General features: G+C 44.7%; 2 protein-coding genes across 5 annotated transcripts in view; both read left to right on the top strand.

The window, feature by feature from the left end:
- ALLC (allantoicase) overlaps window positions 1-829 on the top strand; it is a 29,201-nt gene extending 28,372 nt beyond the window's left edge. For all 4 annotated transcript variants that reach the window (XM_053588551.1, XM_053588554.1, XM_053588552.1 and 1 more), the window contains one exon: window positions 480-829. In XM_053588551.1, coding sequence (XP_053444526.1) covers window positions 480-686 — 207 coding nt within the window. In that variant the 3' untranslated portion in view covers window positions 687-829. The remainder of the gene's footprint in view (window positions 1-479) is intronic.
- Window positions 830-6,440: 5,611 nt separating this feature from the next.
- The window catches only part of DCDC2C (doublecortin domain containing 2C), a 73,937-nt gene continuing 62,204 nt past the window's right edge, over window positions 6,441-18,173 (top strand). The window contains exons 1-2 of the mRNA XM_053587800.1: window positions 6,441-6,727; window positions 9,807-9,858. Coding sequence (XP_053443775.1) covers window positions 6,441-6,727; window positions 9,807-9,858 — 339 coding nt within the window. The remainder of the gene's footprint in view (window positions 6,728-9,806; window positions 9,859-18,173) is intronic.

Consider the following 18,173-nt stretch of genomic DNA (forward strand, 5'->3'; position numbering starts at 1 on the left):
TAAGCCAAAAATTGTCATGTGCTAAGCATACAGAAATGGAAAAATGTTTCTGCTTTATACTTTACTTTTTAGAAAGAACAACTAGCATATTTAAAGCTATAATGGTGTGTCCACGTGTGGGATGCACAGTCTGAGATAGTCACCAAGTGTCTTCTTTAGGGAGGAGGGACGTTTCACTTCAGGTGAGGGCGGAAGTGAGGGCTGCTCCCATGTGGAAATGAGAATGGCCTCCAGGGAGACTGAGATGACCTTTCACATTTCATGGGTTTGTCTGTTTTATTAATGATTAAAAATACCAGACCTCACAGGGAACCAAGTATTTATGTTGGTATTATGTGGGCATCCTGCCCCCACTAGTAGATTCTTACAGTAAGCCAGATTATGGTCATCGAGTAACTTCTTCACTGTGTGGGCACGTTGGCTCACTTGGTATACACACCCTGTTGTGACAAGCATCTCTGTTATCTGCCTCTTTACAGCTCTCCCCCAACCAAAGTCACTTGTTTGACAGCCTGACGCTAGAGCTCCAAGATGTCATCACTCACGCCAGGCTTACCATAGCCCCGGATGGGGGAGTGAGCCGCCTCCGGCTGAAGGGCTTCCCCAGCTCCATCTGTCTCCTGCGGAGCCGGGAGAAGCCCACGCTGAAGTTTGCAGTGAAAGCGGGCTTCAGAGCAAACCTTTGACCACTGTGGTGAAAGCGGGCTTCAGAGCAAACCTCTAACCATGCGTGTGAGGGACCTGGTGCTGGCTACACAGCAGTGACTGCTTGTTCACAGTCTTCGAGTGTTTTGAACACCTATGCCTCCTGATGATTTAATAAAGTGGTCTTCTCACAAATTGGTCTCTGTGTTTAATGTTGCTATGAAGCACTTGGTAGTTCAAAAATTGGCAGCAAATGGCTGATGGTCTCTAAGGAATTAACTTTTTGGACACTACAGGATACTACAGGATATTGATATTAGGTCCAAGTTAGAATCAAAAGTTTATTATATATATTTACATATATTTCAAACAAGAAACAGTGCAATTAATCAAAGTACATGTCAAACTATCACACAGTTTTATTATTATTTTTTATTAAATCATAACTTTGTACATTGATGCATTTATAGGGTTCAGGATACTGCTTTGATATACAATGTGAAATGCGTACATTGAACTAAGTAACACATCCATCACAATTATACTCATTTCTTAAGTTTTGAAATGTACCATTGCATCATGCACATTAGGTGAGGTTTCCCCAAATACCCTCCCTCCTCCCATAGTCCCTCCTCCCCTCCCCTCTCCTCTTCCCTTCTACTTTATGGACTATAGTTATGTTTTGCCATTCATATGAGTGTGTAGGTGGTTGTATACTGATTTCATAGTAGTATTGAGTACACTGGATACTTTTTTCCCATTCTTGAGATGCTTTACTCAGAAGAATATGTTCCAGCTCCATCCAGGTAAACATAAAAGATGTGAAGTCTCCATATTTTTTATGGCTGCATAGTATTCCATGGTGTACATATACCACAATTTGTTAATCTATTCATGGGTCGATGGGCACTTGGGCTATTTCCATGTCTTGGCTATTATGAATTGGGCTGCAATAAACATTCTGGCACAAATGTCTTTGTTGTAAAATAATTTTTGATCATCTGGGTATATACCTAGTAGAGGAATTGCAGGATCAAACGGTAGGTCTACTTTTAGTTCCTGAGTGTTCTCCAAACTACTTTCCAAAAAAGGTCATATTAGCTTGCTTTCCCACCAGCAGTGTAGAAGCGTTCCCTTTTCTCCACATCCATGCCAACATCTCTAGTCTTGGGATTTTGTGATGTGAGCTAATCTTACTGGAGTTAGATGATTTCTCAAAGTGGTTTTGATTTGCATTTCTCTAATGATTAAGGATGATGAGCATTTTTTCATGTTTGTAGGCCATGCACCTGTCTTCATCATAATTTTCTGTTCAAGTCTCTTGCCCACATAGAAATGGGGTTATTTATTCTTTTCTTATTGATTAGTTTGAGTTCTCTGTGGATTCTAGTTATCAGACCTCTGTCGGAAAGCATAACCTGCAAAAATCTCCCATTCTAAAGGTTGTCTGTTTGCTTTACTTACTGTCCTCTTGGCTGTGCAAAAGCCTTTTAGTTTGATCAGATCCCAGTAATGTATTTTTGGTGTTGCTTCAATTGCCTGGGGGGGTCCTTCTCATAAGATATTCTCCCAGGCCAATTTCTTCAAGTGTTTTCCCTGCACTCTCTTCTACTATTTTTATAGTTTCATGTCTTATGTTTAAATCTTTCATCCAGTGAGAATCAATTTTTATAATGGTGAAAGGTGGGGGTCCAGTTTCAATCTTCTACAGGTTGCCAGCCAGTTCACCCAGCACCATTTGTTAAATAGGGTGTCTTTCCCCCACTGAATATTTTTGATAGGCCTGTCAAAGATCAAATGATGATAAGTAGCTGGGTTCACCTCTTGGTTCTCTATTCTGTTCCATAAATCTACCACTCTGTTTTTGTGCCAGTACCATGCTGTTTTTTTTTTCTTTTTTTTTTGGCCGGGGCTGGGTTTGAACCCGCCACCTCCGGCATATGGGACCGGCGCCCTACCCGCTGAGCCACAGGCGCCGCCCAGTACCATGCTGTTTTGATCACTATAGATTTATAGTATAGCCTGAAGTCTGGTAATGTGACACCTCCTGATTTGTTCTTATTTCTGAGTAATGTATTTGTTATTCGAGGTTTTTTTCTGATTCCATATAAAATGGAGTACTATTTTTTCAAGTTCTTTAAAGTATGACAATGGTGCTTTAATAGGGATTGCATTAAATCTGTAGATTGCTTTGGGTAGTACGGACATTTTAACAATGTTGATTCTTCCCAGCCATGAGCATGTTTTTCCATTTGTTAATATTGTCAGCTATTTCTTTTCTCAGAGTTTCATAGTTCTCTTTATAGCGATCTTTCATGTCCTTTGTTTGGCAAATTCCCAGCTATTTCATTTTCTTTGGCACTATTATAAAAGGAATAGAGTCCTTGATTGTTTTTTCAGCTTGACTATTGTTGGCATATATAAAAGCTACTGACTTGTAAGTATTGATTTTTTATCCTGAAACACTGCTGTATTCCTTGATCACTTCTAAGAGTTTTGAAGTTGAATCCCTGGGATTTTCCAGATGTAGGCTCGTATCATCAGCGCAGAGTAAGAGTTTGATCTCCTCTGACCCTATTTGGATACCTTTGATCACCTTCTCTTGCCTGACTGCGATGGCTAAGACTTCCATTACTATGTTGAATAGCAGTGGAGACAGTGGGCATCATTGCCTCATTCCTGATGTGAGTGGAAATGTTTTCAATTTTACACCATTCAATATGATATTGGCTGTGGATTTGCTGTAGATGGCTTCTATCAGTTTAAGAAATGTCCCTTCTATGCCTATTTTCTTAAGAATTTTGATCATGAAAGGATGCTGTATATTATCAAAGGCTTTTTCTGCATCAACTGAATCATATGGCCTTTTTTATTTTATTAGTGTGATGTATTACATTTATAGATTTGCATATGTTGAACCAACCCTGTATCCCTGGAATAAAAACAACTTGATAGTAGTGTGTAATTTTTTTGATGTGTTGTTGAATTCTGTTTGCTAAGATCTTATTAAATATTTTTGCATTGATATTTATTAATGATATTGGTCTATAATTTTCTTTCTTTGTTGGATCCTTTCCTGGTTTAGGTATCAGAGTGATGTTTGCTTCATAGAATGTGTTGGGAAGTATTCCATCTTTTTGTATGCTTTGGAAAACATTGTATAATACAGGTACTAGTTCCTCTTGAAAGGTTTGATAGAATTTGGATGTGAAGCCATCTGGTCCTGGACTTTTCTTTTTAGGGAGATTTTGTATTGTTGATGCTATTTCAGTGCAATATAGGTCTATTCAAGATTTCTAATTCTTTCTGGTTGAGTCTAAGAAGGTGGCATGCTTCCAGGGATTGGTCCATTTCCTTCAGATTTTCATATTTCTGGGAATAGAGATTTTTGCAGTAATTGTTGAAGATTTTTTTGAATTTCTGAAGTGTCTGTTGTTATTTCCCCTTTATTGTTTCTGATAGACGATATTAGAGATTTTACTTTTCTATTTCTGGTTAGGTTGGTCAAAGTTTATCCATTTTGTTAATCTTTTCAAAAAACCAACTTTTTGTTTTTTTGATCTTCTGAATGATTCTTTTGTTTTCAATTTCATTTAATTATCACACAGTTTTGCCATCTTAAGGGCAGTCCATGTGCTCCAGCAGCAAAGAAGCCAGGACAACCAGTGGTGATGAAATTGCAAAAGATGTTTTCCATAGCTTATTGAGAAGTGAGTATTTTTCATCACAAGGGGTGGTCTAAAGCCTGGAAGGAGTGGTGGTCAGGTGGTGCAAGGTCTGATGAAGATAGTGGATGACAGTTTCCAAGTCCAGCCTCTGTGGTTTGAGCAGTCTTGCTTGTGACCATGGGGCTTAGCACTGTCTTACAAAAGGCCTGGCTTGTCTCTACTGATCAATCTTGGCTGCTTAATCACAAGTATCCTCATCATTTCATCCAGCTGGTGTAGGAGACGTCTGCTGTAATTGATTGACAGGGTTTTGTGGAGCTGTAGTGCGTAATACCAGTGCTGGACCACCAAACAGACACCATAAGCTTTTTTAGGTGAATATTCTATTTTTGACTGCATCTCAGCACTTCATCTTTATCCAATCATTGTGCCAACGCTTGTGTAACAATATGGTATAGAAATGGTTCACCTTTGTGATGACAGCAAAGAAAGGAGAGCTTGAGATGATTTTTGTTTTGACACTTGCTTAATGTGTAAGGCATCTATCTAGCTTCTTTACCTCACCAATTTGTTTCAAATGGTCCAGTTCTATTGGAATAGTAACGTCAAACCTTGCTGCTAATCTGCATGTAGGTTGGGATAGATTGGCTTCAACCATAGTGTTCAGCTCATCATTTTCCACCTTGGTCCAAGGTCATACACGTGGCTCATTTTCAAGATTAAAATCACCCTAATGGAACTTCTCAAACCACCCCCATACTATGTGTTCATTAGCCACAAACTTCCCAAACACTTTGTTGGTGTGTCAAGCTGTACCTCACTGCTTTCATGACAGAACTCATATTTGAAAATAACATGAATTTTTTACTTATCCATGGTTTCACAAATTTGCTCTAAAAAAATTTGAAAGATAATTACAAGCCAAAGCGTGCCTTCCAAAGAATGATGTATCTTCAAAATAAAAATAAAACAATAAGTGTCAAAGTGAAATGTCAGAGATATCAGCTGTCAAACTTTAGTACTTAAGGAGACTGACATTTTATACTTAATAACCCAGTGTAAATATCCTGCACCTGTAGATCCAGCAGGTAATATGTAGCCCATTATCTTTGGAAGATTCTTTAAGCCCATCAAAACCATTGGGAAATTGGATATCTAGAAGCATTTGTTGTCTCATCTTTATCCCCAAATAGGGAGCAGCCATCCCAGAGGCACCCCTCTCCCCTGGGGAGGGTGCATTTTGAACGTCACTCTTCTGAGATTTGGTGGCCCTCTGCTGCAGGAACTGTTTCTCACAGAATCCTCTTGTGGTGCAAAATACCTAAGTCACCAGCCCTGAGCCAAGAGTCTTAGAAGAGTGAGGGCTTGTCTACTGACATTAAGGCTGTTGAGTTAGAAATAACCTGTTAAAGGTTTACTGAAAGCTGAATTTGAGGACAGGCCCCAAAGACACACCAGTATAGTTGGGCACCCTCCAAGTCTGTTACCATTGGGACACTTTCACAAGAAAGTTTAGGGTGCAGTGCAGAGGTGACAGTCATTGCCCACCGATGACAAAATACAAGCTAAAGTGGTTTACGTGCAAGACAATCTGCAAAACTTCATGACTTAGAAATAAATCAGTGCCTTTTGCACAGTTGGTAGGTTGGGTATTAAGCCAACAGTCTGAGGAGCTCATGAAGCAGTGTGAGAGAGTCAGCTTCTTTACTCAGGGATGAGACCTTAACCGGGAATCCCAGACCTTCCGGATCGGGTGACCTGTCCCTGCCCCTGCGGCCAGCGGACATCAGGCTGCAGTGGTCAGTGGTGCCTACTGATCAGATGAAAGAAACCGAGGCTCAGAAAGTTCAGTAAAGCAGCTTCCAGGCCCCGCCCCAATTTTGACCGCCAGGCGCGTCCCCCTCTCCTGCAGAGGAGGGCAGCGGGCAGCGGGGGTGCCCCCTTCACGCCTGCCTCTCCCACCCCGCTCCCGGGCTGGCCACGGTCACAATCACCGGTGGCGTCAACACTCACCGACCTGACTCGCGCTGCGGCGGCAGCGGCAGGAGGGGCGTCCGCGCGGCCGTGCCCGGGGCGAGTGCCTGGAGCGCGGTACCGAGAGGGGACGGCCCTGCTGCGGGCGCGGCCATGGGCACCCGCGGGCCCTACACGCTGGTGGACACCACGCCTGCCAAGACCATCGTGGTGTACCGCAACGGGGACCAGTTCTTCGTGGGCAGGAAGTTCGTGCTGTCGCGGCGCCGCGTGGCCACCTTCGAGGCGCTGCTGGAGCAGCTGACGGAGCAGGTGGAGGCGCCGTTCGGGGTGCGGCGTCTGTACACGCCGATGCGCGGCCGCCAGGTGCTGCAGCTGGACGCGCTGCAGGCGGGCGGCAAGTATGTGGCCGCCGGCCGCGAGCGCTTCAAGAAGCTCGAGTGAGTCCGGGGTCGGGGGGAGGGGAGGGCGTCTCTGTCCCGAGCAAGGGCGATGCGCCGCCTTCTCCGGCCCCTTTCCTGCGGCGCCCCCACGCGGCGGGGAGGACTCGCTGCGCAGCAGGTGTGTGCCCGGCGGGAGCAAACCCCGCAGACCTCGGCCCCAAACCACCGGGTTGCAGAGAGCATTAGACTAGGAGGGTAGGGGCCCGGGTGCGCAGTTCCAGTTTAGAATAGAGTGTGGGCAGGCTTCTCCAAACGGTGTGTTTGCAGCGTCCTGGTCCTTTACGCATTTCCAAGCTTGCCTTTCACAAAAATGTCGTCCCTCCCTGGTTTGTGTCTGGCCTCCCGGTGTGGAAGCCTGTCTGGAAAGCATTCTGTTAAACCCGGTTTGCTCCCGGTGTATTTTCATGTGGGAAATTCTTCAAGGGCTGAGATAAAAGTGAGATTCTCCAGAAGGGGTTTTATTTTCTTATTCCAAACATCAGGAATGCTTCCAATTCAAGGATATTGTGAATTAAATGAGCAGTTTGAGTTTTTAATTTTTTTTGCTTTTTGCAATTAGTGTGAGGCTGGTTTGTGGTTCCAAATTCTTAATGGCACTTGAAAAGTGCAAATTTAGCATCCTGTTGTTTCTGATGAAAAATCACAAATCTCAGGCATCACAGCTGCAAAGAGGTAGAGCCTGCATTAATGTCATGACATTTTAGATCGAAATTTATTACTATGAAAAATCCCATTAGGTGTGAGAATCACAGACGAAAATATAATCCTTTCTAGAAACGTGATATTGTGATTATCTTTTCAGGGTTAGTCAAGTGGTATGAATATCTACCACTTCTGATTTCCTACCAGAATCCAGGATTCAGTGTTGTTTTACAATAAGCAAAAGAGTATGTTTCTACAAAAATTGACTTTAAGGTCCTTTGTAATACATGTATGATGAAAAATATTTAATTTTTATCCCAAGACATTTCCTTGTAAAACCAGCCTGTGTTTACATGTTACTGGGTGAGGAAGGGCACCAGCAAAGTGCCTGCCAGATGAAGGTGAACGTACAGGGTGTGGCCTGGCCCCTTGCTTGAGGGTCTGGGCCTTTCCAGTGGACACTGTACACCTCCCATGTTACAGAGAGAGTCTCACGGTTTACTAAAAATGTTTTGAACACATGGAAAGGACTCGGAAGAACTCTGAAGTGCTTTAAATGTTTAGTATTCTTCTCCAGGAGAAAGGAAACACGAGTGACTGAGCAGGGGGCCGGGTGGAAGGCCTGTGGTCTAGCCTTGTGCTTTCATGGCTACAAACCAGATAGGTAATACTTGCATGTGAAGTTCAACACAGAGAGGAACTTAAGTTTCATTTTCTTCACTACTTTTTAGGTCAATGAAGTATGAAATCAGGATCCAGACTAGTTCTAAAAAATGTTTTGGTTGGATTTTCCGTGGTGTCAGTAAACTAGCACTTGTCAGGCATTTATACTCTGTGATTACTAAGCCATTGAACAGTTAAAATTAATTTTCACCAGAAGGTAATATTCTAACAGTGTCACCAGCAAACAAGCTTTGATGTGAAACCATTTGATGTAGTAACAAGCCCGGGCCTCCCCTCTTACTAATGGCTGTGAGAAAACAAACAACCATCTAAATAGTATCCAACCATTATTCAAACTTTTCCTGTATTTTCAAGAATAAGCTAATTTGAGATGAAGAGCATGATCTTTTCCCTATTATATGCTAACTTAAAAAAAAAAGAATGTCCTATAAAGCCTAGAATTAACATTACTTTATCCACAGCACAGTTTAAATCAGGATGTTGTATATGTGTGACATGTGTGTTTCAGGGAGGGACCCCAGAGAGTTTGAATCATAATAGGAATGCCGTCCTATCTGCCTTAAGAGCTTGTTGTGAGACATTAATGGGAAAGTTTTAAGGCTGGACGTTGTGACTCACGCCCGCCTTACATATGGAGGCTGAGGCAGGTGGATTGCTTGAGCTCAGGAGTTGAAACCAGCTTGAGCAAGAATGAGACCCCTGTCTCTACTAAAAGTAGAAAAAATTAGTCGGGCATAGTGGTGGGCACCTGTAGTCCCAGCTACTCAGGAAGCTGAGGCAAAAGGATGGCTTGAAGTTGCTCAAGCCTCAACCTCAAAAGAGTTTGAGGTTGCTATGAGCTAGGCTATCACTATAGCACTTCAGCCAGGGCAACAGAGTAAGACTGTATCTCAAAAAAAAAAAAAAGGAAACGCTACTTAAATCAAACTAGCTTGATCTCTCTGGCCACCTGTTTGTGCCCTAGAAACTAGTGGGTCACAGGAAAAGGAGAAAGCGTGGGGGTGGGGGGAGATGCTAGCCTCAAAGCAGAGGCCTCACTCGTCGGGATTGAATCCTGGCTGTTTCTACCTGAGCAACATTTAGCAAATTATATAACTCAAGACTCAGTTTCCTCCTCAATAAAGTGAGGTGGTTTGACATCTATTCCATAGTATCTTTGTGAGAATTAAATGAAACTCTTGGTACTGATTCTCATGAGTGACTTCAGCCTTTTCTTTTTAATTTTGTCCAATTCTTTTTTTTCTCTCCTTTGTTATCTGGAAGGAGCCAGGAGGGAGGCTGAACGTGACTGTCCAGTCTCTGCTGCAGATATGGGTTCCCTGGCCACTTGTGGGGTGCTCTGAGCCCACCAGGTCCCTGGATCTCCCTGTTCTGCTCTATTTGTGTGTTCTTGGGAGTGCAACATTGAAGCAATAATCGTGTGTGTTTTTGTAGGATCTTTTTATGCATTGTTCTGTAGTTTTCGGTGATTTCTGGGGTTTCTTTTTTAGTAAAATTACACAAGGAAAGTGATGTTATTTAAGGCACAGCTGCTACTGGCACTGCTGAGGGTGCCCGGTCTGGAAATTCCTCTCCAGTGGCCTGGCTGTGGTGTACTGATGTGCTTTCCGGCACTGAGAAGGCTTCTGATCCTAGGTCCAAATGGCTGTGGGGTTGCATATTTTAATGTTGGAAAAGACTCATCTCTAAAGCAGCTCAAACTATCTAAATATTTACCTTCTAATTGTGTTTTTTCTTTCTTTTTTTGCAGTTATATTCACATAGTTCCCCGAAAACCTACAAAGATGAGAAAGTTGAAGGAAGTAAGTGTTTGCATCTAACTTTTAATGATAAGATACATTGGGTGAATTGGTAAAAATTTCAATGTCATTATTGAGTAATGGAAGTTTCTCAGAAATATTGCTTTGAACTCAGCTCAGCTTCTCTAATAAATCCAGGGGTTATCAGGGTGTTTGCTTCTTCCTGAGTGCACCTTAGGAGCCTGTGTCCTTTACTTGTCTGTGTTATCTGGGCTGTTGACACTATTGGCAGGGAGTTGTGTGGGATGGTCTCTTACTCTGCTAACATCTGCAGAATCTGAATGCTGTTGGCGCTCTCATTCTTGGTAGGGAATACCTATAAAGACATGTTGCTCTTTTAAAAAAGAATTATTTTTTTTTTTTTTGAGACAGATTCTCGCTTTATTGCCCTGGGTAGAGTGCTGTGGCATCATTATAGCTCACAGTAATCTCAAATTCCTGGGCTCAAGAGATCCTCTTGCCTCAGCCTCCCAAGTAGCTGGGACTATAGGTGCCCACCGTGCTTGGCTAGTTTTTCTATTTTTAGTAGAGACAGGGTCTTGCTCTTGTTCAGACTGGTCTTGAACTCCTGAGCTCAAACGATCTACCCGCCGCGGCCTCCCAGAGTGCTAGGATTATAGGCTCGAGCGGTAGTGTCCAGCCAAGACATGTTGCTCTTGAGGTTAGAATCTGTTGTGTGAGTTTGTCATACTTGTCAATAAATACACTTAAGTACCCAAGTGACAGAAGTCAGTAAATATTCTGAGGCCATGTGTAGGGAGATGCCATCTTTGATGTGCTCTGTGCAATTACTTATTAACATTTTTCACTTTGGTTTTGGGGGATTTGGAAAGATTGGTATTAGGGAAAGTTACTTAAAGTTATATGATATTGATGTAATTATAATGCTAAATTTAAAAATTTGCCCTATGTTCTCAACATTTTTATACCTGATAGACATTTACAAGGTCTATAGCAAGGTCTCATTTACAAGGTCTCGTTCCATTGACATCACTTGATTCTTAGTAAAAATAACCACTTATTTTGTTAAAAGAGGCATACCTTTTTTGTAAGCAAGGAAAAGCACAAGGTTTTAAGCAAGATAGCCTGATACTTAGAATATTATCATGATCTTTACTTTTTTTTTTTTTTTTTAACAAAGGGACTTATTTTGGAGAGCATTGCACAGGTGAGATATTTCAAGGGAACACACTTCTCCAAGTTGTAATCTTGCCATCCTTACACGTCCCCCTCTATAAAGTGGAGGTGATAAGTGTTCCCTTAGGGATTGTTGTGAGGATTAAATGGTGAAATATGGGCCATGTTCCAGCACTAGGTCAATGTCTTTTCCCTTCTTCTGGTGTCTTAGAGAGGCTGGGCTCCTCGGTGTCCCCGCCTCCCATCTTGTATTCCAGGGAAGGACGTTCTGGTGGCTCTAGTGTTGTTCTTAAGCACCTGCCCACAGACGAATTTAGCTGCTTCTTTCAGAGTCTGCACTGCAGGGCAGTGAAATTAAGTCAAATTTATTACATTACCCACTTTAGGTTATAACTTTCCAAGGGCAGGAGGGCAAATTTCCAACTAGAAAGCAATTCTGGTGGCCATTGAATTTCAGGGCCACCTTAATAAAGGGAATGTCAATGGCATATGATTATTCTGGACCCAGGCACCTGCTCACCCCTCTCCATGTGGGGTTGGGCGCGAAATTAGCTGCCACTCTGGAAATGACCCATGAGAGTATCTGTCAGAGATTAAATCTGTTTTTATCCTTTGAACATTTCAGTTATTTAAATAAAATATGATTAAAAGGTACTATTTTAGTGCAGGGAGGAAACCTTCAGATTGTCTTGTTCAAACTTCTTGTTTTCTAGCTGAGGAGACCTCCATGCTGGGGGAGGAAGTGATGTGCCCAGGGCTGCACAAGCACGTCGGATCACACGCCCACGCAGCCGCCTTGGTCCTCCCAGGGCAGCGGCAGGTTGCTGGGCGCACATGATGGGGCTGTGGTTGCCCCAGATATTTCTTTTGGAATGTCCACTTTGTACATTTTACACATCTGAGTGTAAAAGCAGCTCTCATTGAGAAAGGGGCTGAAACTGCTGTGCAGAAAAGCTCAATGGGGAGCGTGAAAGTCATTCCCAGTCCTGCCCCCTGAACATCACCACCCTGTGCTATGTTGGTTCCAATTCCAGCTTGTTTTTCTATGCACAGGCAGCAAATATACTTACACAAACACACACATGCGCACACGTGTAGAAATATGTATTTCCAGAAGTAGAATCTGTCAACTCATATTCTTTTAAAATTTTTTTTGAAAGAGTAGAAAGAGGTCATATATTTGGAAAGATTTCTCTTCCAGCTCCTGAGGCTGGGGGCTGGATGGCAGGAGGACAGCACAGGGGGGCGGCCTCCTCCCCCTGCTCCACCACCTCTGTTTAGGGCAGGCCGAGAAGAGCTTTGCAGGTGAGGAGCCGTTTGGACCGCAGGTGCTGGGGCCAGCGGAGTCACGTGCCTCAGTACTTGGTGGGGAACCTGCAGCCCAAGGCAACTTGTGACCATCCTAAACTAAATCTAGCACAGTATAGGTTTTTGCCAAGTCCTCAGATTCAGTGTTTGTTTTGCTAAGTTATTTAGCCTTATTTTGTAATGCAGTACCACAAGGTGAAGTACCTGGCATCTATAAATTGTTCTTTCACAGAATTTCTGTTTTGGTGAAAATATGTTAGTGGGAAAATTGAAGAAGGTGCCCAAGAGACCTTGATTGAGCGTACAAATTTACTTACAATTAATTAGAATACCATACTATGTCCTTCCTATAGCCATAGAAATGACTTTTAAAATACTTCAATATAATAAATTTAAAATTACATTTCATTAAATGGAAGGACAAGGAAAATTAGATTAGAAACGGATCCTCTCGGGATCTCCGCTTTCAATGACTGTGTCACATTGGTTTTAATGAGAAAAGTGTTCTTGGTCTCATTTCCAGTAAGGGACTTCTCGTGTGGTGTTTAGAGTTCTGGTTTGCGGTCTTAGACTGTGCAGACTTAGGCAGAATTTAGAAGGCCCTTCCAGTTCCATATGCGTCTAGAAACAGATGAGATCCAAGTGTTGCTCCCCACCCCCCACTCCCGTGAAGACTGTGTGTTCTGATTCTGCTCTCAGTGGACCCGTCCTGGGCTGACAACGACGGCACCATCACTAATTCAGGCTGCACGCACTTCATGTGACGATGAATTGTAGATCATTGCAGCTACTAATGTGTCTGCCATAAAGAATGTTTGAGATTAAACTTTGTAATATAAATTTTTGTAAAGTGGTTCACACGATTCCCTGCCTTTCAGAAAAGCCCAGAGAATGAAATTCATCTAACTCTGTCTGGGCTGCAGTGCTCGGGGCTGGCTGACCCAAAGTCCAGTTCCACCCTGTTTCTTGGGGACTTTGCCATTAGCTCTTACTGCCCACCGGTCCCGGGTGTGCTATCTATTAGCTTCTCTTGGAAAAAGTACTGTATGGTTCATTGTACTGTTTGGAGCAAGAGTCAGCAGATGGATGTGTCTCCTGCATCAAAACGGTTCAGTGTGGAGGGCCCTGAAGAGGTTCTCAGAGGAACCCAATAAATATTCTCCCCGGCCGCCACCCCAAGAGCCCCATTTGGACACCTGTCAAGGAACAGGACATAGGATGTCAGGTGACAGCAGCTCTAGGTGCCCCAGACACCCTCGGTTTCAAGGCCCTCAAGCCTAGCCCTGCAGAAGCCAGGCAGAGGGAAATGACCCATTGCCCCTTCCTGCTGCCCCTGGGCCAGGCGTCAGCCCGGGGAGAAGTGCTCTGCGAGGTGTAGTCTGAAGATCTACCTTGGACTGACAGTACTTTTTCTTTGCCTGTTGAGGTAACTAATCATACCGTTTTTCATTTTTATTTTGTTAGTATTATGAATTATATTTATTGATTTTCAGACATTAAACCAATCTTGCATTCCTGGGGCAAATCCCATTTGATCATAAAATATCCCTTTTATATTGGTTGGATTTTTTTTTTTTTTTTTCAGTTTTTTTTGGCCGGGGCTGGGTTTGAACCCACAACCTCTGGCATATGGGGCTGGAGCCCTACTCCTTTCAGCCACAGGTGCCGCCCTACTGGTTGGATTTTGTTTGCTAATAAATTCGTTTAGAAATTTTGCATCTATGTTAATGGAAGGTGTTCATTTATCGTTTTTTTTTCCTTGTAAGATCTCTTTTTGGTTTTGGTACTGTTTTGTTCTTCAATGTTTGGTAGAATTTACTAGTAGTGCCATTTAGGCCTGGAATTAACTTTGTGAAAGCGCTTGTCTAGAACTGGTGTTACTTTTTCCTTAAACGTTTGATGGAATTTACTAGCGGTGCTATCTGGGCCTTGAGTTGTCTTTGTGAGAAGGTTTTGAACTCAGCTCAGCTTCTCTAATAAATACAGGGGTTGTCAGGGTGTCTCCTTCTTCCTGAGTGCACCTTGGGAGCCTGTGTCCTTTCCTTGTCCGTGTTATCTGGGCTGTTGACACTATTGGCAGGGAGTTGTGTGGGATGGTCTCTTACTCCGCTAACATCTGCAGAATCTGAATGCTGTTGGTTCTCTCATTCTTGGTATCGGTCATGTGTGTGTCCTCTCTCTCTTGATCTGCCCGGCTCTGCCTTTATCAATGTTACTGACATTTTTAAAGAACCAGCTTGGTTTTATCCGCATCCTTCTGCATTTGTGTTTTCTGTTCCCTGACCCTGCTCCAGGTTTATTCTTGCTGTGTGCTTCCATGGGGGGTCTTCTCCCTGCCCCACTCTCTTCCTTTCTCTCTGGGACTCTCTTCTGCTCCACACCTCTCCAGACGCCCCTCCCTCTCAGGGCTCAGGCCCTATCTCTGCTGACTTCTTCTTAACTCACAGTATCAAAGCATGAGAATTTGAAGTTACTTTGGGGTGACCTACTATAACTTTTCTTCTTTATGAACAAGACAAGGGACGTAGAGACCGCCGCACCTTCCGTAAGGTTCCAGGACCTGTGGCTGAGGACCTGTGGCTGAGGTGTGCCTCCTTGGACACTTGTTGCTTCCACACCTGGTGGCGTGCCAACTGCTGAGCCTCCAGCAGAGCCTTCTGTCTCAGCCCCCTGCCTGGTGCTGTTTTGCATATTTTGGGATCCTCTCCGAGTGCTTTGTGGGGTACTCTATTGTGGCTGCAAATTCTCTGGAGTCTTTTCACTTGATATTTTTCATGTAAAGGGCCATGGGGATACCCACAGAGGGTAGTGGAAGCTGTACAAAGAGGTGGGGAGAGCAGGGACTTTGGAGTCCAAGATAACAGCAAAACCACAACAGTGGCTATTATCACCTGAGCTCTTAACTCATCACAGGTGTTTGCTAAGCGTTTGTGTTACTTGTGTGGGAGGCAACAACTTCATGGGGTGTGTACTGCTGTTAAGGGTGTTGCACCCATGGGAGGTCAGAACCCTTGATCAAGGTTTTACACGGCCAGAAAGTGGCAGAGTCAGGGCTGGGGTTGGAGATGGCTGCAAACCCGGGCCCCTGGGGGCTGTGCTGCACTGCTGTGGGTCCCGGTACTCACCTTGCTCCAAAGTATAATGAAATCCTTTCTGACAGCTCGTCGTGACCTGGGTACTTAATAGCTGTGTGTTATGTAACCTTTCTGAGTCTATGTCATTTCCAGGATCAGGCGTGAATGCACATGAAAGTCTACTCGTATGCTTGATGGAGAGGGGTAGTCCGTGAACTGCGGCTGCTGCTAGGGGAGGCACGCTTATGGCATTATTATTTTTTTTTAAACAGAGTCTCACTTGTCACCCTTGGTAGAGTGCTGTGACATCATAGCTCAGAGCAACTTCAACTCCTGGGCCCAAGCACTTCTCTTGCCTCAGCCTCCAAAGTAGCTGGGACTATAGGCGCCAACCACAATAAACACCCAGCTATTTTTAGAGACGGGGGTCTTGCTGTTGCTCAGGCTGGTCTCCAACCTGCGAACTCAAGCCATCCACACACCTTGGGCTCCCAGAGTGCCAGGATTACAGGTGTGAGTCACCATGCTGGGCCTTCTGGCAGTTTTGGGTGTTTCCCATCACTGATGCACGTTCGATTTAATTACTTGGTTGGAGAGGTTCAAAGCTCATCGAGTCCTGCAGCCTCTGAGGACAGATAAGTTGTGTGAGTCTTGGCCTCTGACATGTGTGAATGAGGCTGTCATCACCACACCAGTGTGCTTGACACTGCTTAGGACATAACTATATGGAATACAGAAAAATAATCCAGACTCATGTATGTAATTGCTGGAGTTATCTAATTAGGCAGGTGATATCAGGGTTAATGAATCGTTAACATATCAAAAGAGCAATTAGCTCATTGTTTCCATCATTTCATGTAATCAGCAGAAATCTGTGTCTTAAGGTGGCTGTACTTTAACAGAATTTTGCAGAAGGTAATTTCTGTTGTTTTGTTTTCAGAGTAGGTCTGCGAATTCGTGCTAGTTGTTGATATTTGTGGCACTGGCATTGTCCTCCGGCTGTACACAGGTGTGTGTAATTTTACACATGTGTACACGACAGCAGGTAGAAGTGGATATGGGAGCCTATTTCCACAGTCTTCACAGTCCCCTCTGTCTTTCTGGAGTTCTTTCCCGAGTGTCAGGACTGTTTTTGCCTTGGCATGGCAGCATTCACCCATCGCTGTGCATTACAATCCATGATATAGTTTCTGAACCTCTATGAGGGGCCACGCCTCATTCAGACACTGGGAATACTTTGTTGAACATGACAACCAAGATCCCTGCTCTCAGGAGGCTTGTGTTCTACAAAGAGTATGCAAAAAAATAAATTTGCGAGAATGCATTAGGCTATAATGAAAAAAAAATCAGCTGACATCTAAGCAACTTAATGCCAGAGGGAGAGAGCCAGGCAGAGAGGTGGGAGGATACTCCAGATTCTAGTCCTGTGTGGGAATAGCTTGGTGTTTAAAGAACTTCAAGAATGCAAGGTGGGGTGCAGGGAGGCCAGGAAGGTGCAGAGGAGAAGGGCAGAGCGGCAGCCAGGGCATGGCCTGTGGGTCCATGTGAGGGCACATGTTAGGATGGGCATCTGATTTTTGCTTACAAAGGCCAGTCTGCTGTCTGTGAATCAAGGATTGTCACAGGGTGAGGGAAGAGTAGCGAGGACGGACTGGGGGGAGATGGTGGAGGCTTGGCTGCTGTGAGCATGGAATGGCCCCTGTGTGGCTTTGAGGTAGAGCCGTAGGTGTGGGGGATGAGGGTGGGGAGACTTGAGGATGTCACCCCGATTTCATAGTTAACAAATGGATCTGGGGTGGTGCTGACTTTGGAGGTAGGGTCTGGGGCTGTCAGTTGACTGTGTGAAAGGAACAGTTCTATGTGGGGCCACAACTGGATTCTCTCTCTGTCTGTGTGTGTGTTAAGGCACTCCTGTGTTTCTTGTGCTGGATATTTATTACTATGTGATGGATATTGCATTGTGCCTTTCATAAAATGCCATCTCACTTCTCATAAACATTCTGCAAGTGTAAGTCATCTCCATCCTCCAAATGAACAAGTTGCTGCCCAGTGAGGTGCCTTGGATTCCCCAAAGGCTCACAGGGAGGGAGAGGCAGAGCTGGAATTGGAACCCAGGTTGTCCCACCTGAAGCCTGACGTTTTTTCATCGGCCATGCTGCCTCCAAGATCTGCTGCTGTCCTGAGACCTCTGGGCCATTCTCCCTCTGACGAAGGGCCTTGAAGGTCACAGGGGCACGGAGGTGGGCTTGGCCGCAGCTGTACCTCGTTCCTCCCCACCCTCCGAGCCCTGTGAGACACGCCCCTTCAGGAGACCCAGGACCCCTGCCCAGGCCGCAGCAGCCGTGCGACGCCAGTGCTTCCTCACCTGCTACTCCACCTCTGACGGCCTGGCACACACGGCTGGCGCTGTGCGTGAAGGCCCCTCTGTCAATGACTTCACTCCTCTTGGGGTGATTCTGTCAAGCCCTCTGATGGGACCAGGCTAAGGGGCTGTCTGTGGTCTGTGTACTAGCTGGGAAGCCTGGCTGGGTCCGGGAGTGGTGGAGACCGAGGATCAGGGCCTGGAGGACCCTCCCATGTGCTGGGGCACCTGGCACCCTATGGCCAGGGCCAACAGCTGCTGGACACCAGCAACTGGGCACTGTCTGGTGGGCTCCAAGCTGGGGCTGGATTGGGAGGGGATGGGTATGAGGAGCCCCTGCCGAGCTCACCTCTAAGCTGGTATGGGCAGGACTGAGGGGCGGTTAGGGCTGGCATGGCCTGGACTTGGTTCTGTAGGGATGGGGAACGCCTGTCGCT

The sequence above is a fragment of the Nycticebus coucang genome, chromosome 4 (genome assembly GCF_027406575.1).
Source record: "Nycticebus coucang isolate mNycCou1 chromosome 4, mNycCou1.pri, whole genome shotgun sequence".
In the NCBI taxonomy this organism is placed as follows: Eukaryota; Metazoa; Chordata; class Mammalia; order Primates; family Lorisidae; genus Nycticebus; species Nycticebus coucang.